Source organism: Lytechinus pictus, chromosome 5 (genome assembly GCF_037042905.1).
Source record: "Lytechinus pictus isolate F3 Inbred chromosome 5, Lp3.0, whole genome shotgun sequence".
Lineage (NCBI taxonomy): Eukaryota > Metazoa > Echinodermata > Echinoidea > Temnopleuroida > Toxopneustidae > Lytechinus > Lytechinus pictus.
This window is the reverse complement of record NC_087249.1, coordinates 33,182,436-33,209,052: the sequence shown is the minus strand read 5'-3', so window position 1 is coordinate 33,209,052 and position 26,617 is coordinate 33,182,436. Positions and strand designations below refer to the sequence as shown.

At 34.7% G+C, this 26,617-nt stretch overlaps 1 protein-coding gene across 1 annotated transcript in view; it reads left to right on the top strand.

The window, feature by feature from the left end:
* The window catches only part of LOC129261527 (FHF complex subunit HOOK-interacting protein 1B-like), a 28,568-nt gene extending 8,821 nt beyond the window's left edge, over positions 1 to 19,747 (top strand). Inside the window, exons 4-10 of the mRNA XM_064100283.1 lie at positions 7,231 to 7,269; positions 9,098 to 9,265; positions 9,752 to 9,831; positions 10,275 to 11,875; positions 13,420 to 13,598; positions 15,590 to 15,800; positions 16,507 to 19,747. Of these exons, the coding sequence (XP_063956353.1) occupies positions 7,231 to 7,269; positions 9,098 to 9,265; positions 9,752 to 9,831; positions 10,275 to 11,875; positions 13,420 to 13,598; positions 15,590 to 15,800; positions 16,507 to 16,772 (2,544 nt within the window). The 3' untranslated portion in view covers positions 16,773 to 19,747. The remainder of the gene's footprint in view (positions 1 to 7,230; positions 7,270 to 9,097; positions 9,266 to 9,751; positions 9,832 to 10,274; positions 11,876 to 13,419; positions 13,599 to 15,589; positions 15,801 to 16,506) is intronic.
* Positions 19,748 to 26,617: the final 6,870 nt, after the last annotated feature.

Genomic DNA, 26,617 nt, shown 5'->3' with positions numbered 1-26,617 from the left:
TCGCGCATGGTATCCACTCGTCAATGTAAGTGGCCCCCCCGGGGTGAGGACACAACTGTTCTTCTGGAAGCGATCTTCATTTTGAGCGCGCTACTGTATACACTGTGTATAGAAGGTCTACGCTGTGGTTTCGAATTTGGCGAAAAACACGTCATCCCCACTAAGAGCGTTCCCATAGCAACAAGGCCACTTCACATGAAGTGGTTTTGAAAACCAGTTTCGGCTGATCAAATGGGAACGCTGGCAGAGCGATCTTCGAAACTGCATGGTGTCCTGAAACGATTTCCAGTATTTAGAAAGCACATGTATAATGAGATTGCATGAGAACGGTGTCTTAGTCAGGCTCAAGATTTAAAAAATACAAGTTATACATGTAGGTCAGCTTTAAAAAAAAAAAGTTTTAACGCTGTCTTCCATCAATAGGCAAATCCTTGTTTGTCATGGAGCCTGGCAGCCTGCCTAGTTTTAGCCTCTTGTTTCAAACACTATGGCCCAAATTCACAAAGGTGGTTTTGAAAAGCCATGGTTGATCAAGTCCATGGTTTATGCAGATTCCTGTATGAATTACTCTTATTTTAATACCGCGTACATGTATATAAAAAAATGTATAATGCTGATGCGCGCTTTAATTCTCAAGTTTATAATTGGATAGCATCCGGGGGGGGGGGGGGGGGGGGCACTTACATTGACGAGTGGATACCATGCGCGACCAAAAAAACACTAAAAAGGATGTCTTTTTCAAGATAGGGTACGTTACGTACGTAACGTAATAAGGGTGTCAAAAACACTAAAGTAATGAAAAAAGGGTATCTTTTTCGCTAGGAAAGCTACGTGTTTAGGGCCAAACTTGCAAGGGTATAAAAATCAAGACTAAAATGTTTTATAAAGGGTGTACTTTTTGCTCCAGGAGTCAACACTACGTGTTTAGAGTATGATTTGCGCGAGTTGGGCTGTTCTAAACCCAATGATGTACATGTAGGTAAAGGTAAAACCGATGACCGACGTCCGTGACATACCGCTGTACTTGTTTAGGGGTTCAATTCAGGGAATACTTGCCAATAGTATCGTTTTGTTTCCAATACTTGTTAAGGGTAGGGTTTCACACGCCAATACTTGTTTAAGGGGTGCAATTTCAGAATATGGAAAATACGTGTTTAGGGTGCTTTTTGAGATCTCCTGGTCGCGCATGGTATCCACTCGTGAATGGAAGTGGCCCCCCCCCCCTGGGCTAGCATCAGCCTAATAGGTATTAACCGTGCATCTGATGCCAAACAGATGCTGATCGCAAAAATTATAATTCAACAAGTACACACAAAAATCAAATTATTATTTCATGGTATAGTTGATTTTCCCTTTAAAAGATGGAACATGTAATGTAGTACATGTAGATCATGTGGGTCGAGTAGTGGTTTGGAATCAGGAAAGCACCCCAAACTTTACCTTGTTATCGTTTGTATTTTGATCAGGATGTGCAAAGCTATATCCACATTCCACTAATGTTTTGAACGGAAGGTTCCTGGTCATAATAATGTAAGGAATATACACTGAAAGGATCCGACATTACACTTCCCATCTTGTATCATTCATTTAGAGCCAGAAGGGATTTTATCCATTTCCTTGCAGAAATTCAACCTTTTCGCTTTCACCATGCAGCTCGGTTTGATCATTGCGGTTTAACACACAGCATGAGCTCAACGTAATTATTCCTTGGGGAACTTCTCCCTGTTGGATTCTACATGTACATGAATGTTGATACAGACTTGCATCAAAACTTATAGATGAATGAATAACAAAGAATACCAATAGTACTTGTATGCATAATGTTGGCAAGAGACTCCCAGTGAAGTTTTTCTCCTGATTTTGTCAATGGCCATTTCAATCCATGCGTCTACATCTACTGTAAAATGTACAGTGTCATTTTATGCTACACTCTGGTGAAATGCGAGTTTGCATTTCATTTTATGGCACAAAATGAACATGATAGTACTGTACATGTCCATCCTATATTAAAAGTACAGTGAACTATAAATTGAAAAATAATCATATTTCACTACTCGATTTATTTGTTCACCTTAAATCACACATGTACTGTATGCATTCAAAGAAGATCATTTTACAATGGATGGATTGATTTTGGATGACTTAATTTGCAATTTTCTCAATGTGTAACTGGAGGTTTTCTTTCCTATGGTTTTTAGCTCGAGGATTTTACTGAAATCAAGTTACTTTGTAGCCCTATATGTACATGTACAAGGAATGTACCAACTTTAAATTTCTTATTGCTTTCTGTATGATACATGTTTGGTGCACAGTGGGCCAGTGCGCCCACCTACATGTTATTTTTTTAATACCATTAGCAATACAAATTTTATGCAAAATGGCAGTTCCAGTGCTATCAAAACATACGGCTCAGCGCTGAGTACAGAACTATGTGCATCTCTATAAATGTTTCTGCTGTTATTCCAGTATACTCCCTAGGCAAATATAAGTTAAACTTGAGTCATACATTGGCAGGATCTTGTACTACAAAATGTGAAGGCTGATCACTGCTAGAATAGAGACTGGATTCTGTAGGCCTACGTACAAGCCTGTTTATTTTTTTCTGCAATTTCTTCATTGTTCATTATTATAAAATTGAATACATTTTCTTGATACAATAACAAAACAAAAAATTGATATTTGATAAATTGTACTAAAATAATTGACAAATAAAGGGACATGATTTCTTGATATAATAGTTCCCAGGAAAGGGTAAGAAAAAGCCTGCCTGACGGTGATCTGATACATGCATCCGTAAAAACACTTTTGCCAGGAATAGGCAATATTAATTTTTGACAGTCCTTTGTCTTGAATTAATAGTGGTCATCTAATGTACATGTTGACCTGTGTAAATGGTATACAGAGCATACCCAAACTTTTCTTGAAAGCATGTTTTTATTGAAGTGCAAAAGACACAAATGGTACAAACTTGAGATTTGACAACTTTGTGGTGATTCACAAGTTTGCCTGGAGACAAATTGGATATGATGGAGACTCGCATACTGACAGATGGTGATAGATCATACTGACATCGCACCCTGTCATCCCAGTAGAGGGGTGTTTCCTTGCCCTACCACTGACCTGACTCCGCCCCTCTTTATAGCTATATGGCAGGTACATGTAGTAGTAGTGGCATTCCTTCAAGGGCTTACTTTTTAAAGAGCGTGTGGAGGAACTCCCTGAATAATTTCATTCACCAAAAATTCAGTGAAATGGATGCTTTTCTTTAATAAAACAACCCCTCCTAGTAGCCTACCTGATTATAAATACTGTCGGTGAATGACAGCTCATCATTGCCTACAATCTCTGGTCAAACAGGGCTCAGAAGTGTAAAGTTTATGAGTGAACTTAAAGTGGGAATCATACTATCATTGCATGCATGCCATGCATGTAGGCCTGCACTTGATATGACTCTGTTGTTTCCCAGCACAGTGGTTTATGTAAACAGTTCAAGGGCACTATTGACACTGTGCTCTAGATTGGGTATAGGATATCATCAAGAATCTATCTATGTGTACATGTAGGTTTTACAACATCTATAAAAGTTATCAAACTGAATCTTGTTTTAAAACAATACATGAAGATTAAAACAGAACAAGTGTACATATGTATGTGGCTATTCAGTTGTAAGTTGTACATTTCAGAATTATTTGTTAAAGTAAAGTATACACTGTACATAGGCCGTATATAGATGTGAGCTTCCCTGTCAATCAAATGGGTCATAAATTGTGATTTTTGGGGGGTATTTATTATGCTCAAATTGACCTCTGGAATATTGCTGGTTATTATAATCAAATATATCCATTATGGTAAAAACTAACACTGTTTTGTTATTGTACTGGTAGTAGAATATACCATTTGTATACATGTGCATGTATTTTGTATATCATGGAAGTATTTCATAATTTCATATGATAAAAATAGTCTGTCTTAAATAAAAGGTAAAAAGGTACTAGTAGTCCTAAATACAGAGTAGTTGTCTGTATTCAAGAGAATGCATTAAGATCACTTCCTCATCTGCTGCACACCTCTTGTCCAGACTCCATAGCACTTGAAGCTTACTTTCACTTTCATATGTATTCTAAATTTCTGAGAAATAAATTTTCATCAATAAAATGGAACCAGCTACGCAGCTTGGTTAGATCTGCACATTTATATTTCATGATTTCTCTTTCTTCATGCTCATGTTTAATCTTCTCTAAGATCAATGTTTTGTCTTTATGTTCCAGATCTATAATCATGAAATTTGCCTATCACATGCATGCTCAATAATTCTAACATTTCTCACTCAATGTAACAAAGCTGTCAAACACATTCACTGTTAGCACATATTCTAATCGGTGACATGCACTTTTTTTAACAGTTGGGTAAAATATTTATCATTTGCAGTATATTAACTTTAATAGACATTTTCTTGAATATAAAATTGGAATTAATATACCAGTGTGTATAAGCAGCTACATGTACTAACTTAACATTAATGAATATATTTTATTTTGTATAACACTATTGTTTGATTATAACATCTATCCAATCTGATTGTGGTGCCAAGTTGTTGGTAAAATGAGGAACTAACTACTTACCAAATACCTAGTCTCTATAAATGTTATATTATATCTTAGTTGCTTTTTAAAATGTTGTCTTCATCAATTTCCTTTCTGTGTTGATGTGAGCCCTATTTAGAACTAATAATCTGAGTGAACGACCCTGTCTTCCTCAAATTGTGAACAGAAAAACAAGAGTTACACTTTGACTTTTCTGCTCCTGCCAAAAGATAAAAGGTCTTTAATGTCCATCATTGAACCCTTCCCCTAAAAAAAAGAGTGAATAATTTGTTAAGTGTCATGATTCATTTCAATTAAATTTGAAAAGCTCATTTTCTTTTGACAAATTTTCCATGACCTTTCACTTTTCCTGTACACATGTATTGTACATAAATATATGCTTGTCAATGTAGTCATGTATTTGTAAACTGGGTTTCAAAAGAAAGTTATCAAACTTTACAAAGGTACTGTAAAAATTCCACAGTCAAAATGAACAATATTTTACACACTCAGGCTAGCTTCAATAATGTTTACAAAGCACACATCAATAATTAAGAGATTGGTTCAATCACAGAGAGGCTACAGCTCCTCACATCAATTTGTTTCAGAATCCAAAGTCACAAAATGGCAAATGAAAGACCAATGAAAATGAGATGGAATTTTACAAACTTCCCATTTCATAAGGGCCGTCTGCACAATCCCAAGTTTTCAAATTAGCGCGCTATTTCTGATCCGACAAATTATCCCGATCTGAACAATCTCGAGATTATTTGCAATGGAGACGCAATTATCGCGCTAGTTCGTAGGATTAATCTCGAGATTGCAATCCTAAGTCAACTTGGGATTATTTGCAAAATAGCGCGCTATTTTACGAATTATCGCGCTAATTCGTATGTGCAGACGCACTCGGGATTATTTATTCACGGCGTCAGACCATAATGCATCGATGCCTCGCTCGAGCAGGAATCGCTCTTCTTGCGATGGTGGAGATGGGGTTTCTTGAATCTCGAGATTAATCCCGAAGAGGGCCGATCGGGCTAAAATCTCGAGATTGAGCAAACTCGGGATGGTGCAGCACCGCCTATAGTGATTGGCTTGATCACAAAGAAATCAAAGTATTAAAACAACAGGAGCAATCACATAACCAGACACTGATCCCGGGGTGATATCCCGTTAAGTGGGGATAATCTGAACGTGGTGTTATCTGTGTGCAGCTGAGTGAGATACACACAGACACACACCGTGGTCAGATTATCCCCCGCTTACCGGGACATCCCAGGGTGGCGGGGAGGGTTGTGTTTGGCTGTGTGATTGGTCCAGTCATTAGAATTTTGAAGTTAATTTCCTGTAGCTTCTTTTTGATTGAGCCAGTTATTAAACATGCCCGTGAAGGACATGTGTAATAAATTTGTATTTTTTGTAGTCCCGTCTCATTTTAATTCGTCTTTCTTTTGCCATTTTGTGACTTTGGATTCTGAATCCAATTGATGTGAGGGGCTATAACCTCTCTGCGATTGAACCAATCTCTTAATTATATTGATGTGTGTGGTAAAGATTATTGAAGCTAGCCTGTGTAAAAAAAATAAAAATACTTTTCATTTTGACTGAGTGGAATAAATGCAGTGCCCCTGTAAATTTTGATCAAATTCTTTTGGAATCCATTTTTTCATGAATCATGATATATGTCACATTCCATGATTATCTCTTGAGGTAAATGACGAATTCCTGAAATGAGATTAATTCAAGAAAGTGGTTATTACTTACATGTATAACCATTTGAAGTTTAGTTAACTCATTAATTATTCATGAATTTTGAGGTTCACAGTACAATAGGAGGATGGAGTAGGTATGAGAAAACATGGATTCAGAAATCAGTTTATTGCTTGTCTACATGAATCAGCCACAATTCCCTTATAAAAGGCCTTTATTTCCATTTTGTCAATTAACTATAAAGTCTGAAAATAATTTTTCTTAAAGTTCATTTCCATTTTAAATTCAAAATGAGCCTAAAAAATGATTTTTCATGAAAATATACATTGTCTATTTTAAAAGTCCCCTTGTATTAAAACTGTTCAATCCCATTTTTTGATACACAATTCATCAAGTTATTTATGAATAGAGAAATGCTGCCCATTTACCGTATAAAGCAAATTCACCTTTTAACCACAATTTTCCCAACCAATCCAGAATGCACTTTCGAAGCAATTTTTCATATATGAAGACTTCTCTTTGTGAAAAGGCACATGTTCATTGAATCAATTTTATTTGGGGATTTTACCAAGTTTAGTACATTAATCAGTATGAGGTTGTTTCACTAGTGGGATTTCTATTTTTTTTTAAGTCATGCATTGAGTTTTAAATGCCAATTTGGATTCAGTCTAATGTCGCTTTACAAAAGCTTGCTGAAATAATGGAACTCTAGAAGTTCAAATTCTCTTTGAACAATACAGTCTGTCATTTACAAAATCACAATCAGATGTTCAAAGGTCACATCATTTACATCTATTTTTTTACATTCAATGTTCAGTAAATGTTTGAGCTGCACTCATTTTGTTCTCTCCAATCTTTATTCTTCGTGTCCAATTTCACCTTGTTTTATATGTCATTCTTTGCCATTCATTCCATCACACATTTTCTCTCCAAACAGTTTTCACATGCTGACATCATGCGGAATACTTCAGATTTGGTAGGTGTTGATGTAGTGATATTAATAGCCATACTTCCAGTCATTGGGTATCCAGTGATACCATTTTAAGTTTCCAACTTGCAATTTATTTTGGTTTGTTCCATTTTCTAATTTAATCTGCAATTTTGAATTATTGCATGTATTGAAACTTCTTTGAATTGACATGATTTATCAATGAGCAAATTATAAATATTCGTTTTACCTCCCTTTCTGACTGCAGTGTTTGCATGAAGAATACATATAATGTGAGATTTTGATTGATTGATGCGTATCATCATTATTTTTTTTATTGAAGAGATATAAAAGTACAGTTACAGGTTATCTTGAAAGTGAATTGAGCTATTAAAATAAAATATGAAATAGTCAGATTATCAACAAAATTGATTTGATTTACTTGCATGAAGCATGTTGCCTCATTTCATATCTTTTTTCCTGCATAAATGCATGTCACTTTTTGCATCTTGCTTCATAATCATAACACACTACGTTGAATTCCTCACATGTTTTTTATCGTACTATCAAACGCAGCCATGAGACTTTGACATCCTGGAACAAAATTGCCTCTAATTTATTTGTTTCCCTGGTAATTGACCACATTTATGAGATAATGCATTCATGGTACTATCTTCGACGACGGAGCATCATTCTTCACTTCGATGAATGCAGGGGCACTGACTTCAAAAATTGCATTTTCATTGAAATCAGTTTTTTTTTCATTGAAAGTGTTTGGGTTTTACCAGTGTCTTCATTCTGAATTAATAATAGCATATATTTACTATGCAATTTCAACTATTCAAAAGGAATGAGGGAAAAGTAAAAGTAAACTTAATATTAATGGTCTGAATTGCCAATTTGTTCATAAAGTACTGAATCAAAACAAGGAAGAAAGGATTGAGAGAAAACATACCAACTGGTTTTGAATGATCTGAATTATCCTAATTGCCTCTGGCATTGTAACTACACGTATACCAATTCAAAACAAGGAAGAAATATGAAAGAGAATACATACCAAATGGTTTCAAAAGCAGAATACAATATCAAAAAAGAGAAAGAGAGAGAAAGAGTGATGAGGGTATATACAGAATATTAGAAATGCAATTTGATGTAATTCCATATTTATCATGTTATATATAAAAGAAGACATGTAAATTATAGACATGTACTGATTAGAATTTTGTAACAGATTTCTCCTGTGAATAAGTTTCAGAAGTATGGCAGTTCTATAGTAGTTTTTACTTTTTAGCATGCATCTTTTTCCATTCTTGCAAATATTTTTTAGTCTTTTATAATTATATAGAATTTTGTTTGTGTTGACTGTGCATGCATGAAAAAGATATTTTTTTTATAGACAATTTATACATATAGTTTTTTTGTGTTTTCTTTTTCATGTTTGACAGTTATTTCAACTTTTCTCATAGAATGTTAGATTTCATTTATTTGGAGTTTGAATTTATTCATACTACATTTGCTTTAAATATCAAAGCAATTTTGTATTTTTCCTTTTTTTTTCATTACTGAAAATATATAGATTTTGATTTAAATTGTGTCTTCAAGTGTATGTAAACATATTTTTTATTGTTTAGACCGAATGTTTGTATAAACATACAGTATAGTCTGTATACATGTACATGTAAGTCAACCTTTTATAAAGTTCCAAAATCATGTATCAAAGTCAAATAGTAGATGCATATTTTTTATTGGACCAAAATATGGACAACATTTCTTTTTTTTGTAGGAAGGTTGTTGAACATCCAAGTATATTTTTAAAAGCACATTTTAACTCACAGTGATTATGTCTATCTTCCAAATTTCCTTGAACAATAAACAGAATCTGAATGAGGAGATTGTGTCTGCTACAGCATACGTTGAGATCTTCCTACGGTCCATATCCGATCCTCGCCTCATGAGGGCGTTTCTCAGGTATCTGTGCCTTGGCTGGTATGACAATACAACCATCATGGAGTCTCTAATCCGCAGGATAGGAACTAACTCAAAGGTGATATTTGATTTCTCAAATTATTACTACGTACTAGTCATTAAATAATTATTACAAAACAAAATGTAACATTCACCAGAATGGCAACAGGTATGGGTTGCAGGGGAATGGGTTGTGAGGCAAGGGGTATTCAATGTCTGAGTATGTGAGTGTGGCAAATATACTGTAGTTCAATTGATCATGTCTGTATCAAGATATCCAATGACTGTTTCAAACCCCCCTTTTCGGTTTTCACACTCTTGATAAAAGGGAGCATTTTGTGAAACAAGTAGTGATGTTCTCTAATCAGAGTTTTATACACTGTGTATTTTGATCAAGTTCTTTTGTTTGATACCAGATTATTTTGATAGGACAAATATATTGACATTGTTTTTACAATTTTGGCAAAGGGGTAATTTAGTGGAAGTAAACTTCTTAACTCAAACTTACAGTCCATTGCAAGTACTAATAATTTTTTTATTTATTATTTCTTAATAATTGTTTCAGCTTTGTGTGGTGACATTGTCTCTATTCAACACTCTACTAGATGTCAACTGTGAGGATGTTATGGTGGAACTGATTCTCAAGTAAGTCGGTTATTGCTGCTGGGTTACAAAATCCTCAGATGTTTCTAGTTCTGGAGCATGGATTAGGAAAGGACACCACTTTATAGAACTGAATGAAATATTTCATCATTTATAAACATTTGGTTATGTTAATTTCAACATATGTTTGCAGACAATTCATAGTTAATCAGCGACACGAAAGACAGTCCAAGACCCTTTTATGTAATCATCCATAGGTCTTCTTGTTCCAGAGAGGTTATAATGTTCTGTAAGATTTAGATTCGGTTTCATGCAATTGGATGGATCATGATTTTTTTTCAATTTAGTGTTGATCTTATCCATATGTCAGTTATTTGATATTTATAGCTTAGGCATTTTATATATTTTAGCATTATATTTTTATGATTGAGGTTGTTTTATCAGGAGGTAATAAATTTCTTCTGTCTCTCCTATCTTATGTTCAGGTACCTGGTGCCATGCACCCATGTCATGGCCAGCCAGCGAAGGGCCATCAAGGATCTTGATTTCTATGGCAAGTGGGCTGAAAAGTTCATCTCTCTTAGTCCTGTATGCTGCAAACAACTGAAGGACCCGACCAAAGACAAGGAAGGTCACCGGGATAGCAAGACAGACCTGTCATCTCGAAGCCGTAACATGTCTGATGTAGCGGACACTCAGAGTAATGGAACACTGGATGCTGTGAGGATGACATCAAAGGAACATGTCATGATCACTGGTTCAAATCAGAGCCTTAACAATGCAACCAGCATAGATAGCAATACCATGCAACAGAACGGACATGGTAGACAGACTCCAGAAGTCTCAGCTGCAAGCAATATAAGCAGGACAAGTGACAGTGACACGCTATCGCAAGCAAGCAGACTTTCGTCTGAGGAATCTGTGTGTGATATTGAATCTAGCCATATAGAGTATTTACTTGATGCAAGGCACGCGATTATAGCATGCAGTAAGTCCTGCAAACAATGGTCAGCGTCTTACGACGGCCTGAACCCTGCACCAACGATCCTTAGCCCTGATGTGGAGACGCCAGGACCAGGTGAACGATTTAGGTTTAATAGCGTACCAAGTATAGGTAACAGATCACAGCAAACCACACCCCGTCACGAATCTACACCCATCCATGAATTAACCTCTGATGTGAATCAGAATAAGAGAACGCTTGACTCGTCCAATGAACAACCTCTAAGCCGGTCACATGATAGCGATAAATACAATGCACTGGAAGGCACACTGTCTTCCACCATTCAAGAAGTGCTACAGATGTCTATAGGAGATGAAAGTGCAAAAAAGGAGGAGGTTGATAATGATGTGTCACTCGCGGATATTTTCCAAGGTGAGAATCTGAGTATAGTTGAGCTGGTGGATAGCATGGATAAATTAAAAGCCAGTGATGCAGATGAATCAAATGAGAGTCAAGAGGAATCAAGCCAAGGAGATAGTGATGATAGAAGTAGTGGTGGTAATGCAAAACATTCCTTGTATCGGAAAATGGCTTTGGACCGTAGTGATGTGATGTCTGAAGAAAGCAGACTCTCCTCGACATCTCATAGCCGACAGGACTCCTTGTTTGAGTTTGAAGAGCCTGGTATCTTCTGGCAGTTTGACTCTGATCTTGAAGCAACACCGAACAGGAGGATGTCTAGTACGGGTGGAGGTGGATACTTCTTTGATGATCCGTTTGAGCATCATCATTCAGGACATGACAATGGTGATTTGAACGGTGCGGTACTCCATAATCATAATGGATTTCTGGACAACGGGGAGTTCCCAACATCTTTCCACACCAACGGAACTTCCAGTTTAGCATCTCCACTTTCCTTTGATGAAGATATTGATGAAAACCACTTCACGTTATCTGACCCTGACACACCTCAGAGTGGGGCTTCATCAGGGAAATCAAGTCCCCTTCATGATGGGGAATCCCCTAGGAGGGCGGGACCTAAGACTAACTACAACCTACCCCGTCCCGCTGGACTTCAGTTAGCATCAGTTGGTAGCCCAGGAGCATTACCAGTTGGTAAAATCACTGGAGCACCCACTATAGGTTAGAACTTTAGTTACTTTGTAATTTTGTCTCACCTGCATAGCAGAGTGAGACTATAGGCGCCGCTTTTCCGACGGCGACGGCGACGGCGGCGTCAACACCAAATCTTAACCTGAGGTTAAGTTTTTGAAATGACAGCATAACTTAGAAAGTATATGGACCTAGTTCATGAAACTTGGCCATAAGGTTAATCAAGTATTACTGAACATCCTGCCTGAGTTTCATGTCACATGACCAAGGTCAAAGGTCATTTAGGGTCAATGAACTTAGACCATGTTGGGGGAATCAACATCAAAATCTTAACCTAAGGTTAAGTTTTTGAAATGTCATCATAACTTAGAAAATATATGGACCTAGTTCATGAAACTTATACATAAGGTTAATCAAGTATCACTGAACATCCTGCATGAGTTTCACATCACATGACCAAGGTCAAAGGTCATTTAGGGTCAATGAACTTTGGCCGAATTGGGGGTATCTGTTGAATTACCATCATAACTTTGAAAGTTAATGGATCTGATTCATGAAACTTGGACATAATAGTAATCAAGTATCACTGAACATCCTGTGCGAGTTTCAGGTCACATGATCAAGGTCAAAGGTCATGTAAGGCCAAAGAACTTTGGCCACGTTGGGGGTATTTGTTGAATTGCCATCATATCTCTATAAGTGTATTGGTCTAGTTCATAAAACGTGGAAATAAGAGTAACCAAGTATCACTGAACATCTTGTGCGAGTTATAGTAGTTTTCAAAATCAGCACTGCTGCTATATTGAATCGCGTGATGCAGGTGAGACGGCCAGAGGCATTCCACTTGTTCCTACTTGATAGTAGTATGTCAAATTTTCCCCCAAAAAAGGGATCTCTTCTTGACATTTTTAACTGTATCCTGTAGAGTTTGTTTGGATAATTTTATATTCCTTTTACAATAGTAGGTACTAAGTATAATATGTAAGGGTAAGGTGTTGTATTGATAATTCTACAAAACCAAGATCAGGATGTGCTTAATAATTAGCTTATGAAGCAACAAGGAGTCAGATGATCCTGTTCAACTATTTTTTTTTTGCAAAGCCCTAATCCTCCTTCTGTCACCTTGTGAAACAGTATGCAAAAAAATAATATAGTTCCAATTTTTCAAGCCCATACATTCTTCCCCCATTGTTCTCTTTTTATAGATTGAGTAAAGTCTATTTGTGATGAGTTTTTTATGAGGAGACTCTGCTTCTTTTATAGAATAGGACCTTGGTATTGGGGCAACTTTTGATGTTCAAGTGTTTTCCCAACCCCCTGATTTTACCAATCTAACCTTCAGACCGTAGAAATTATTACTATATATTTGTTTTGTGGTCATATTGATACCAGAGCTATAAATCAATTCCATATACCCATCTGTTGCTGTAGATGTACATTTTTTGTCAATGGAAGTACAGAATGAAGGGTACTGACTGAATATAAAAAAATCCTGATTTTTTACTACTTTTATGCCCATATGGAATATTCCACAACATTTTAAAATCTCCTTGTTTTTAACCTTAATTCCTCAGGTCCTTTCATGGTGACCATCTTTGCCAAGTTGGATTCTATGATGGAGAACTCACTCTATGTGAATCTGCTCCTTACTGGTATTATATCCCGGTTAGCCTGTTACCCCCAGCCACTCCTTCGCTCCTTCCTACTTAATACCAACATGGTTTTCCAGCCTAGTGTGCGTTCTCTTACTCAGGTAAGTCTGGAAGGAGACTAGTAGGATATCCAAAGGCATCATCCCATACTTTAGTTTTCGGTGTCCCGAAACCTGAAGTTTTATCAGGCCACAAGTCCAGTTTACTTTTGTTTTTTCTATTGCAGCTTACTGTAGCAGAAGAAAATGAAAACATGCTGCAAGAAACAGAACGCATACAAAAAAGAAAAAAAGGAAAATTATTATTTTAAAAGGACAAAAATACAATATGTCTATATAAGAAAAAAAGAAAAGAAGGAGAAGAAAAGAGAAAAAATGCAGGAAAAAATGAAACAGGAAAAGAAAAAAGAGAACAAAAGAAAAGAAAAGAAATAAAAAGAAAAAAGAGAAGAGAAAAGAAAAAGAATAGGAAAAAAGAGGGAAAAAAAAAATAAGAGGAAAAAAGAAAGAAAAATAACAAGAAAAGAAAAGAAAAATAACAAGAATAACAACCTGTTGAAAATGAACAAAGCTGTGGCAAAAATAGTCAATCCTGACTGGTTGCCAACCAAGGAAAGAAGAAGAAGAAGAAGGCATAGATATCCATACCTGATTATGTGCCTTGTATTGAAACTCAAATAAAAAAACACAACATCAACAATATCCTTCATACCAACACCAGACCTCCCAACCATTCTGACTTGGGAGAAAATACCTTGAATTTGGATAATTCTGAGCTTTTTGTTTTGAAACAATTTACACATTTTTTCTTTGATTTACCACACATTCCTATGATGCAATGGAAATGCTATTTTTTGCCAATTTCTAAAGTAAATCCATTGCTATTATTTAGTCAGCATAGTAGTATAGGTGACTATGGTCTGCAACAAAAAGCCTGGCGAATAGAAGCCAGTTCACTGCTTCAACTAGAAAACGATTTATGTAATTAATTTGGTTTTAATATCGATGGACAGGAAGTCCCTGTTGGTTACAGTACTTCGCTTATTTCACAATTTAAAAGAAGAAATTATGGGATTGGTGGAATTTAGATCATCAAAAGAAAATGATTTAATCCGTGAAATCATTGATGCTGCGCCATGGACTTCATACTACTGTGCTTCTCTGCATTTTGCAATAGCTTGACAAAGTTGTAGTGACATTTTCATAGCGTCATTCTGATTGAAACTATTTCACAATCAAAACTAGACAGGTGCCTGGATAAGAGGAATCAAGATATTATCAATGCTGGGCTTAATATAAACTTTCCCACAATACAACTTCCTTGTTACATACCTTGTTTAACAGAGCTATTGTTCAACAGAAATATGCCCCATTACTTATAAAGCAGTTGTTCATGACTTTCGTCTCCTGAATGTTAAGACAGTGAATTGAAGTTTTGGTCCATTTTGAAATATACTACACAATCAAGTAGTTTGTATTTATTTATGTATGGCCTTGTTCCTTTGGGTTTTATCAACATGTATTTAGTATTATGCAAGAAATACTTAGAGCAATTGACCTACCTGTGGTTCACCCTAGATATGTTTTATAGCTTACAGGTTGTTGTACCTTTCGATCTAATCTCTTGAGATCTGCTGAATCAAAACATTTTTATCAAAAGCTAGTACTAAAAGATTCAAAGTATTGAAATTCCTTGCCATCTTCTAGTCAGATGTAATATAAATTAGCATGGCTTAACAATTGCACCCAAAGGTTGAATATGTTTGATGTGTCATCAATGATATAACTCATAATAATAATGTTAAGATTGAAAAGATATTTTAGTAAAAATTTATGCATTTTGGCGAATGATTTGTGGTCCGGTCATGGCTGTCTTAAAAAAAGAGTATAATTCATCCAAGACTAAAATTGCTACAGCATTTGATACCATCTGTAATTCTGTATGTTAACTCAGTCCAGAATAATTATTTTACCTGAACTGCTGTGGTTTAGAAAGGTAGATTCAGGGTGGTGCTTTAAGTCATTACTGCCAGTTGATACTATTTAAGATTATTCTGTTCCTCATTGTATGTTCTGTTCTTTCATTTCCTCAGGTCCTGACATCAGTGAGGAGCAGACTGGATGCCTACGCTGCAAAGGTGGATAAGTGGGACACCAACCTACATAAAGCCAAGCAGTACCTGATGACAAGGGAATCCCCTGAACAAGATGGTCTAACCAAAGATAGGTCCTGGTCTGTTGTTGAGGAGAGGGATAGGGTCACCCTCAAACCAAGGAGTGGTACTCTCACCACTATCAAACAAGGTAAAGGGGATACAAACCTACATGAAGCTAAGCGATACGCGATGACAAGGGAATCCCCTGATTAAGAAGGTCTAACCAAAGATTGTTCTGGGGAATGTTACATGAAATGACTTGTCAGACGTTTCATCTGACAAGTCCTGTTTTATCTGACAGTTACCATAGCAGCAGTGCTTCCCAGCCAATCAAAATCAGGGAAAGATGTCAGACGAAAATGCTGATAAAACACTTCCCTGTCCTATGGTAGAAGAGAGGGACAGGGCCATCCTAAACTATTTGTAGACTACAGATAATTGGGAACTTATTTGTCTCGTCGTACTATGTTGGGGTATATATCTCAGTTGTATGTTTTTATGTGCCCCCATATGACCCATTGATCTGATCATAGGCTATGTTACAAGATGTCTCTCATTCAAAATTATAAATCTGGGGATCTTTCAGGAAAGGACTTATCAGATGTTTAATCTGACAAAGTATGTTTTATCTGAAAGTTTCATGTACCATCAGAACACTGCACTTCTTGGACAATCAGAACTTTAAGAAAGATGTCAGATCTGACTGGTTTTTTTTTCAGATGACAAATGTGAATTGAAACACTCTCCCGAGGCAGTGTTTTCTATATGCAGTTTCATATTTCTTTTCTAGAACAAAGCATTTTAATTCCTTGGAATTTATTGTGCAAAATCTGTTTATTTTTTAATTCTTTCAGTTACTCGTCGAGGATCTCTTACTGACATATTCCTGAAGCGCCGCAACCGCTCCATCAAGAGCTCAGAAAAACAGAAACTCTCTGCCATTCGTGAATCAGGGCTTGTGAGTGGTGAGAGTGGAGCAATGTCGCCGGAAACTTCAGCCCAGTATGAGTCGTTGAAGTCACGCAATGCTGTCTATAGTGCTGTGGTGTTAGATGAGTTTGTGAAGGAACTTGCCGCATTAGCTCAGGAACATGCCGTGTTATCTGTTGAAGAACTGTAAAGATATTCGGGGGCTGTGAATCAGCCTTGTCAGTTTCATTTCTTATTTTGTGGCCAGTTAGATTTGAGAGATTACAAGTATATTTTGAACGAGATTCAAATTCCCTATGCCAGACATGCATGCCCGCACACTTTGCTTGGCATGCAGTTTCATAAAAGTTTGCGATACTTTATTGACATAGCTTTGCACTGGCGTAGAATCTCTTACTTAATAGGTGCTTTTTATAATGCTTATTTATACATGAAAATATTGTCCTCCATTTATAGATGATGCATATTGATTTGCCAAACTGTTATTTTATTATGCATCACCTCCCATTATGTTCATGGTTTCTTTCCTTCCTATTTTTCTACCCCTTCACCTTTTCCCCTCTATCTTTTCTTCTGCTGTGCATGTATCACCTGGCCCTTGGTCTTTTGATGTGTTGCTCTTCCCCAATTCCATTTCCCCTTCCTTCCTATGCTTTCTCTGTCTCATTGCATACCTATAGCATTGTTAGTTGTACAGTGTATGCTTATTGCTCTTGGCTTTCATATAAAATGTAAAATATAAAGGGGATTAAATATAGACCTTTTACATTTCAAACGAAGAAAAAAATTCTCATCTTTTCTGCTAGAAACAGTAAATGTTGATAAAATGTTCAATTCTCAGGAATAGTGATAATGGGAAGATGTATATTTGTACGAAGACAGAAAAAATGTTATAAATTATGGAAGAAAAAACATGAGTATGAAGAGATCTATCTTTCTTTTTTAATGAACTCATTGCATGAATTTTATTGATTATTAGTGGTTATGTGTAAGGCTTGGTCTGTGCTGGGCCATCAAAACCATGCTATCCCAGGTAGTTATTATCTTAGCAGAATTACATTTATTAAGTTTGTGCAACAGACCGCAGGGTTGCATTTTTCACATCAAAACCATTGAATAAAGATTAGGATAAGAGATCTGTCCAACTGTGTGCAGCTAGTGAATACATCAAGTTGTCAGTGGAAGTAATAGTTCTGAGGTTTTTAATTAGTTGGAGTTAGGTATACTTTTATTAAATTGAGTTTAAATGGGGAAATTAACAATGCACTCACTATCATGACTAATAAATGTTGTTAATGATATCTTTGGTCACAATTTTTAATATATTGCTCCTGTACTTAACAACCACTTGTGCCCTTTCTGATGTTAATCATAGAGCAAATGTAATGTAGTTTTTTTGTATGATATATAATCCATATTCTTCAAACATGCCTGATAATTTGGCTTTAACTGATGCTGCAGAAACACTGAACTGTGTTTTGAGAATATAAAGGTTATGCTATATACACTCTTGAGCACACCATTTAATGGGTTTCATCATGTAATTAATCAATGAATTTTATGGATATTTACTGATATCACTGAAATACAACATTTTTAATGAGAACTGTGAACAATGTTAAACAATATACCCTTAAAGAATTTATCATGCACTTATGACTTTTGAAAATGACACTTATTTTGAATTGTGACAGCTTACCATACAACTATTAAAGGGGAAGTTCACCCTGAATAAAAGTGCATTGTAAAAATAGCAGAAAAAATAATAAAGAATAATGCCAAAGGTTGAAAAAATCCATCCAAGAATAAAAAAGTTATTAGAATTCTATTTTTTGATTTATGACATCATATGCGAGCAGCTTTCCTCCATATCGTATGGCAAAAAATCAATGAAATGTCATTTTCTCAGAAAAGTGACAATGGTTTGTACATGTACTGTACCTTTAGTATACCAGTAGACAAATGATTTCATGTCTGTTCCTAAAAAAAAAAAAATAAGTCATCATGAACCATTAGGAAATTGAAATTTATGCTTGTTTCATTACATAACATATGGGGCAGCTGTTAGTTTATAATGTCACAAATGCAAAAATTAAAATTCTAATAACTTTCTTAATCTTTGATGGATTTTCCTGAACCCTTTTACCAATATTTATTATTATTTTTTTCTAATATTTTTATCACAAACTTTTCTTCAGGGTGAACTTCCCCTTTAATTATGTTCTTATGGAAGACCAGAATTTAATGCCTTTAGACTACTTCATTGATAAAAGGATGTGGGAATATTGTACATGTAAAATTGAATAATGTGCTAATATCAATCAATGTGATATTGAACTTATCAATTACTTTATACGCACTTTAGTGTCTCATTGATAGATATAAGGGAACCAAACCATATAAATGAGATTAACTGGAACATTTACACTCTGAGATAAACATTGGCAAATGGGTTTTATGACTTTGATGATTTTATGAACCACACTGAAATACATAATTTTGTTGCAGTTTTTTTAATGAGAAATAGACCTATGTGTTATTTAACATTGAATATTGAGCACTGTAAAAAAAATAGCACTGATGTTGATTTGCACTTATAGATGGCTAATTATTTTTAAGCAGTTCATATTTCAAAAGAATGATGATTAAATTACACATCAGATATACAGTCGATATTAAACCAGGGGGAAAACAAAATTATGGATCAATTCCAACACTGATTAATATGCATAATGCAGTAACGATGTACGAACGCCTACTTTCATCCTAAAGTAAATTAGCCTTTTGATGATATATAAGTGTGTAAGCTTCTGTTACAAAATTCAATGTCCTATATGAAGGTTTTAAACATTTCTCTTGCACTCTTATTTGTAATGTATGATTTTGTTGAACCAATGCTTGACTTTGAATATATATCTCATTGATGAATTCCGAAAATCAAATAACGATATAACAGGGTAAAGATAAGTGCCAGAAATGATTTTCTAATTCATGATAATATAGAAGGACAAAGTATGGATTGCCTTTTAAAAACTTCGATTGAAGTTTACAGAGGAAAATTTGTTATGTATTCCATGGTAGACCGTGGTATACTCAATACAGTGCATTCAACATGGTGTTTCTCTTTCTAATGGATTAAAAAAACCTTATCTGAACACAATAGTTCTCCTGGGATCTTGCTTGCAGGTCTACTGATTAATCCTAATTCTTCCCTGTGCTTGGGATTTGTTCTTCTGTAAAATATTTCTTTAATTTTTCAATTATATATTGCGGTCCATGCTATTGTGTATGTTTTCAGAAAAAAAGTTGTTAGTCCACAAGCCTCTCATGATAAAGTACACAAATGGCTTCATCACTATTGAAATGACTTTAAAATGAGCTAAGAGGTGAAAGCTAGACAGCCTCTTCACATCACATAAGCAGCATCCCAAATAAAAAAGCTCCTTATTTTTTGTTATGTAAAGAGTGTAATACAATGTCCTGAGGTCAACATAGATGTTCCCCTTTTCTGTTGTCTTTAGCAATAAGTGCCTTAAATCAAAATTGAAAATTTGATCATAGAAGTGTCTTCTCCTTCCATCTTGTTCTAATCTTTTCTACAAGCTTCAGTCGCCAAAAAACCCCAAAGTCTCAGGTGAGAAAGAACAGTGTTATATACCTATTAGATACACACTTTGGCAGTACATGTTTCTTTGCACTACAAATGTATTAACCTTGGCTTTCTCAAGTGTTTTCTTTGTCACAGAGTTGGGTCATGTTGCTTAACTGTGGCCCATATTAGGGATGAATGGGGGATCACAGACATTGGAAAATAAAGTCTAATCTTGTTCACTTTTTGGATTTAAACAGTTTCCTGAAGATCAAATGTTTCAGCAGTATTTGTAAGAAAGAACTCAAAAACAAGAATACATCAATTCATGTAATGGCTTTTTAATCAAATTAATTTTTGAAACCTCCTTTTTGTATTAGAAGGAAGAAAGAAAGAGAGAGGAGCATTCATTGCAGCTTATATTTAGAGGGAAAAAAATCTTGCCATAATTGGATGAGAATGAAAGAACTTTAACTTTAAAAACCCCAAGAAATATATTTAGGTCATTTTAGAAAAAAAACAAAAAAACAACATTAGTTCAATATTTTTTAATGAACCATTTTAATGTAATTCACAATCAATAGGGTATTTAGATGCATGTGGCAGCTAAAACTATGAATGCTTGCAAATTTGGTTATCTTTATTTACTGTTTTGACAGAAATTATTTGTTTTTCAAGTTTCAGAAGGAAAAGGTTAGATATTCTAATCTCAAACAGAAATCCCTACCCTAATACTTGCCAAATTACAAGTGCTTTGTGAATAAGTATAAGTTCACTTTTTAAGATTTAAAATATGACTCTAAAATTATTACTAAGATCTGAAGTGATAGTTCGCAATCAACTGTTCCAGGCACAGTATGTAAACTTCATCTGTTTGCCTGTTAATACTTAATTAATTTTGGATATAATGAGGACATAATGTTGTCACTGTTTTTTTTTTTGCATTTTATATGAAATAAAGCTAAGTCAGACTTAATATGCAAGATATTTTAAATATTAGAGTTGCACTTTTAAGAGTCATTGTACTTTTCACTTATGCTGATGTTCATGGAGGAGTTAATGTTTTTGGATAATTTTTTGAAACTATCATGTTGGGTCTGTAAATATTTTTGCAATAAATACTGTACAGTTCTATTTTTAATGTGCTGGAATTTTATATAGGTAGATATTTATCAGGAATAGACTTAATGGACAGCCGAGTTATATGTGTATTAACAGTTGGAGAAGTCTAGAAAATAGTATATTGTGTGGATTTGAACTCAAAAGTTTGGAAGAAGAAATGTTATTTTTCATTTTTTTTTAAATTTCAGTCAATATTCAGTATGGATTAATTTGCACATTTATTATTTTCATTAGGAGTAAATACCATAATACTCCAAAGGGTCACCTGTGTTTTTGTAAAATATTGGCACGACTCTTATTCATCAAAACAAATATTGTTCACTGACTAATTAAAACCTTTTTATGCCCATGTCGACAAAGATGATATCTGGTGAGCTATAAACTCATCTTTCTTGTTTTTCTTATATATTAATTGGTCTTCTAACATATGATATGTTAAACTATGTTCATTTTTATTTCAAATATTGTGAGGATACATAATACTAGTGCATCTACACGTATATTTGTAAAACAAATCTCATAAATTTCAGTCAGACTGAGAAATATAACAAAGAAAGAATAAAAGTAAGTTAAGTTCACTTTTAACTGATATTTTGTGTAACACAGGATTTTGACATTTTCATCAATGTATACAGGATGGATACAGGATGTAATTATAGTAAAAGTCATGAACGTTCTCTTTTTTTTTTTTTGAGACCCTTTGCCAAACACTCACCCGTCATGGGGTGTCGAAACAATGAAACACTCCCTTATTAACGGTACATCCATAGAGTCATTACACTTACAGTATGCCATACTCCTTCCAAATCAGTCTTATCTGGATGAAACTTCATATAGTATTACCATTGACCTTTGCTAGTAGGTCCATGGTATTACCATGGGTAGTAATCGAGGTGAGGAGGGGACCGAAGTACTTTTCAAACTGGCATTACTTACATTGTGAAGATTGAAGTCACAAGTTGAATTATTCCAGACACACACAAGTTTGTTTTTGTTACAAATGGCTTGTGACATATTTTGCTCGGAAATTTTGTGACCAACCTTAAATCCCATCATACTCGATTCATTTAACTCTAATTTCCCATGTGAATTAACCTTGAAAGATGATTAACTCTTCCCTCTTCCCTTTTTTAAACAATTTTTCTATTAGTCTGCATTTATCTGGATAACTTTGCCAGGTGTGTGCTTGATTTGAAAGAGGCACATAGCCTTTTCATGGTGTATCCTATGGATAAGGTAATAATGTTATGATGAATGGTGTCAGCAGGTGGAATTGTTACAGTGCCCTCTTTCTGCAGACAGAGTACATTAAAAGTTGATTGTCAAAGGCAGTTCCACCCCACAACAAGTTGATATGAATTAAAGAAAAACATGTATAACACTGTAAATTCATTTCAAATCAGATTTGAAATAAGAATGTTATGACATTTAAGAACTTATCTTTAAATTCTCAAAAGTGATTATGCAAATGGGACCCATGAAGATGTGACACACCAATACTTACTTTTGTACTTAATCCTATGGATTATTGCGATGTTTGCAGTTTCAATAATTAAATCTACAAAATAAGCTATAATTATGATGATTCCACATATTCAAGGCGAGGTCAAGACATGTTTATTTTGGAGGAACATTTAATTATATCATGTTGGGTGAGTGTTTGATTATGCTGTGCATATACCGGTAATTGATTTTTTTAAGGTTATAGACTTCGTGTTTTAATTTCAATTAAATTTTAATCATGCTTATTTGAACTTCATTCCATTTTAAATCAACTTATTGTTGGGGTGGTATTGACCTTAATACTTGTGAAAATGCTAAGTTATGCTTAGGCTTATATCTTGATTTCTGAATACTTAATTTAAAAGTGCAAAGGATTACTTATGTGTGATTATGAATTTTGAATTGGACGTTAAAGGAATGTTTTGAAATTTATTTTCAGGGGTGTAGTCAAGGCCGACCACCAGGCTGCGTTTTGCCAGCCTCATGACTTGGAAATACCAGCCTTGACTACATCCCTGTTTATTTTGTTGCTCAATTGTATTCAAATTATTGCTTATATATAGTCACAATATAGTATTTTATTCATAATTCTTATAATCTATCCTATTTTAATTGTAAAATGGTATTAAAATTGTATCCTGTTTTAATTCTGATATCCCATTTTAATTCTAATATCTATCTAATTTTAATTCCTTTTCCCCTGATTTATGTTATTTATCTATTCTGCTGCACTTAAATCACTTAGTTTTATGTGACATCTTTTCTTTTCTTCTCTCTTCAGAATTATTTTCACAGATTTGCATTTTCATTATGTATTGTAGTTATATTACCTCTAGTATCCTATTATTAGCCATTTTAGTCATATTTTGATTACACTTTAATCTGAAGTATCTTGATTTGAGGCAAGTCTTGCAACATACAGCATCATGCTTGGATGTATTGACTAGTGAATTTTTTGATGAATTCATTTAGTAGTAAGGGAGAAATTGTTTCATGTTGGCAATATATCTTCCTATGGGTATTTCAAATTAGTTTAATAAATACTGTAGGTTAAAATTTGTTAGTGTGATGTAATGTTGGACCATTGTCTATACAATAATCGATATGAGCAACTTCAGCAACTTATTAAAACAAATGATGAAAGATGGAGTTTTTGTTTCTGTTGGGGTATATAATCAATTACATATGAAATATTTTACGTCTAGGTTAATCAGTCATAGTAGCTGACCATTATACACAACAGAAATTACTCTCGGGTCTATTTTTGGTTAAAGTGGAGATAATGGCAGATTTGGGATTTGAACTCACAACCCTTCAGTCATGAGTCCAATGCTCTAACCACTAGACCACACAGTTATTCATAACATGTTTTATTAATTGCATTCGACTTTGTCCTCTCATTCCCTCCCATTTTTCCCATGGCTACTCTGAAATAGTTTCCCATACTTAATGCCAATACACATTCACAACCCTCTGATATGAGAATTTGCATGGACCTATTTTTTCTGTGGGTTTTACTTTTTGATGATTTTAGTAGTCAAATGTAGTTTTAGTACATAGTATTTCATTCTCACATTATTTTAGACTTTAAAATACTATTTGAACTTGTATATGATGTACATGGATCAGATTATGCATTTGGAGAATCAGGACTTGTGTTGTGTAATTATTTTTTAAATTGAAAATGTAAGCATTTTTTATCTAGATTATGGTTGTAACCAAATTAAAGTACATCTAATTCAAATATCTGTCTTCAATTATTTATTTCTGTCTGCTTGTGCCTGCTTCTAGCCTTAAAATCAATGCAAAGAATATGAAAATTGTAAGAGGGGTAATACAAGAGGGGAATTTTCAAAAGTCATAAGTCATTGGATCTTTCTTCTGAAAAGAAATGATATATTCTAGAACTTTCCAAAAATGTTTTTTTTTACCTTTTAAAATTGCTTTCATTTCCTAAAATTGACGTTGGTTTCCTAAAAATGGCTTTCGATTCCCTAATATGGCTATTGATTCCTGAAAATTGGTTTTCGTTTCCCCAAATTATCTGTTGCAATACAGAAGCACCATTAGAAATAACTGAGATAAGTATGTTAAGATGATATGATTCTTGTTCCTTAACAATGAAACCCAAACAAATTATCTTACTTATGAATCTTTTAAAAATAATACCAACATTAATTATCTTACATATATGAGCTTTTAACAATAAAACCAAAATAAATTATCTGGTATATGAATCAGCTGGTATCTTGAAGGGACAGTTCTGAAATTTCTTATACATACATATTAGCTATTAACTCCTTCCGGTAAAACCCAAAATGCTGGCGTGAATGAAAGTAAAAGCTTCCAGTTTTATCTATCATAAGAACATTGCTTTCTTTTTAAAAAGTCCACTTCTACACTAGAAAAATCTTGAATGTATTGCCATTTTCCTTGCCTGTGATCACTATTGTCTACTGAGATAAACACCACATGTATTTCATTAACATTTCAGAATGGTGAAAATTTTAGTGCCTCATGAAATATGCAACTACCATTGAATGGAATGTATATTGTGTTCTACTTGATTACCATAACAATTCTTTACTTGCCGTTGCTTACATAAAACTGGCAATTTCTCATATGCAAATAATCTCTGGAGTCATGTACTACTAAATGATTGAACATTATGTCTATTTTAATTCTTATGTAACATTTAATTATATAAAACAAGCCAGGTTTGATTCCTCTCTGAACATGTTAAATTGTTCAACGTATTATCTTTCAATACAGAGCTTCTTTTATGGTCCAGTCTATAAAAAATTGAAATATTTGACAATAGAATGCATCATTAATAGAATGCATAAGAAATAAATATTGTGTCACCCATGATGTGCATAATATTCTCTGTTTTTAACAAGTACAAATTTTTATTTTTTTTAAATTTCTCTATTTATTCAAATCAAATCATCCTTTTTGCTGGGTTGGAGTTGGACTTAATATTTATTCAAAGGGTTACTTTGTGTCCTCAAGCATGGCTATCTGTTTTTTCTCATGATTTTATTGTACACAATTTCAACAGACATTCCCTCTGGGCATTGGAACCGTAAATGTATATCTCTTCTCAAGGTTGAAAAAAGATTTCTCCATGAAACAAGATGTCAGAAGAAAGCCTATGGCCAGCTTCAATTTACCCTTTTTGTAGAAGCTATTAATCAGTAATTTTTAGAAAGGGCTTATGCACTGTAGGCGTTCTGGCACATGTAAAATTGTAAAAAGAAACATTTTGGGCTAAATTTTTCTTTTTTATGGGGCCTAATTGTTTCTATATATTGCTTCCCTCTTTTTTCTTTAGCTCAGTCGGTAGAGCGGGGGTTTCGGATTCCGGCCGGGTGACCCGGGTTCGATTCCCAAGTGGTGCGCTAGTGCACTTTGGTAAGGCATGCATTTATCCTCATTACCAGGTCCCTCGGAGAGGACCTTAAGTCGTTGGTCCCCTGGTTGCTTGCTCACAGGCATTCGTGCTTTCTTAGCATTCAGGTAAAAAAACCTTGGTATTACCAACCTAGCTATCACTTTTTTTTTCAAAAAGTATGGTACGCCTTATTTTTTTTTCTCTCTTTTGGCACATTCATTTCTCATTCCAAGGAGCTTCCAACACAAGCTCCTTGCTCATTCTCCCTCTTCCTTTTTTTTCATTGCACCTCGTCCTTTCTTCGAAATTCTGACACCCCCCCCCCCCCCCCCCCCCCCCCTCTATCCAGTATCTATACCAAAGATCTATACTGCACTGCGCGCGTCGAGTCAACGTTATTAACGAGCGATGACGTGACATGAGCGAT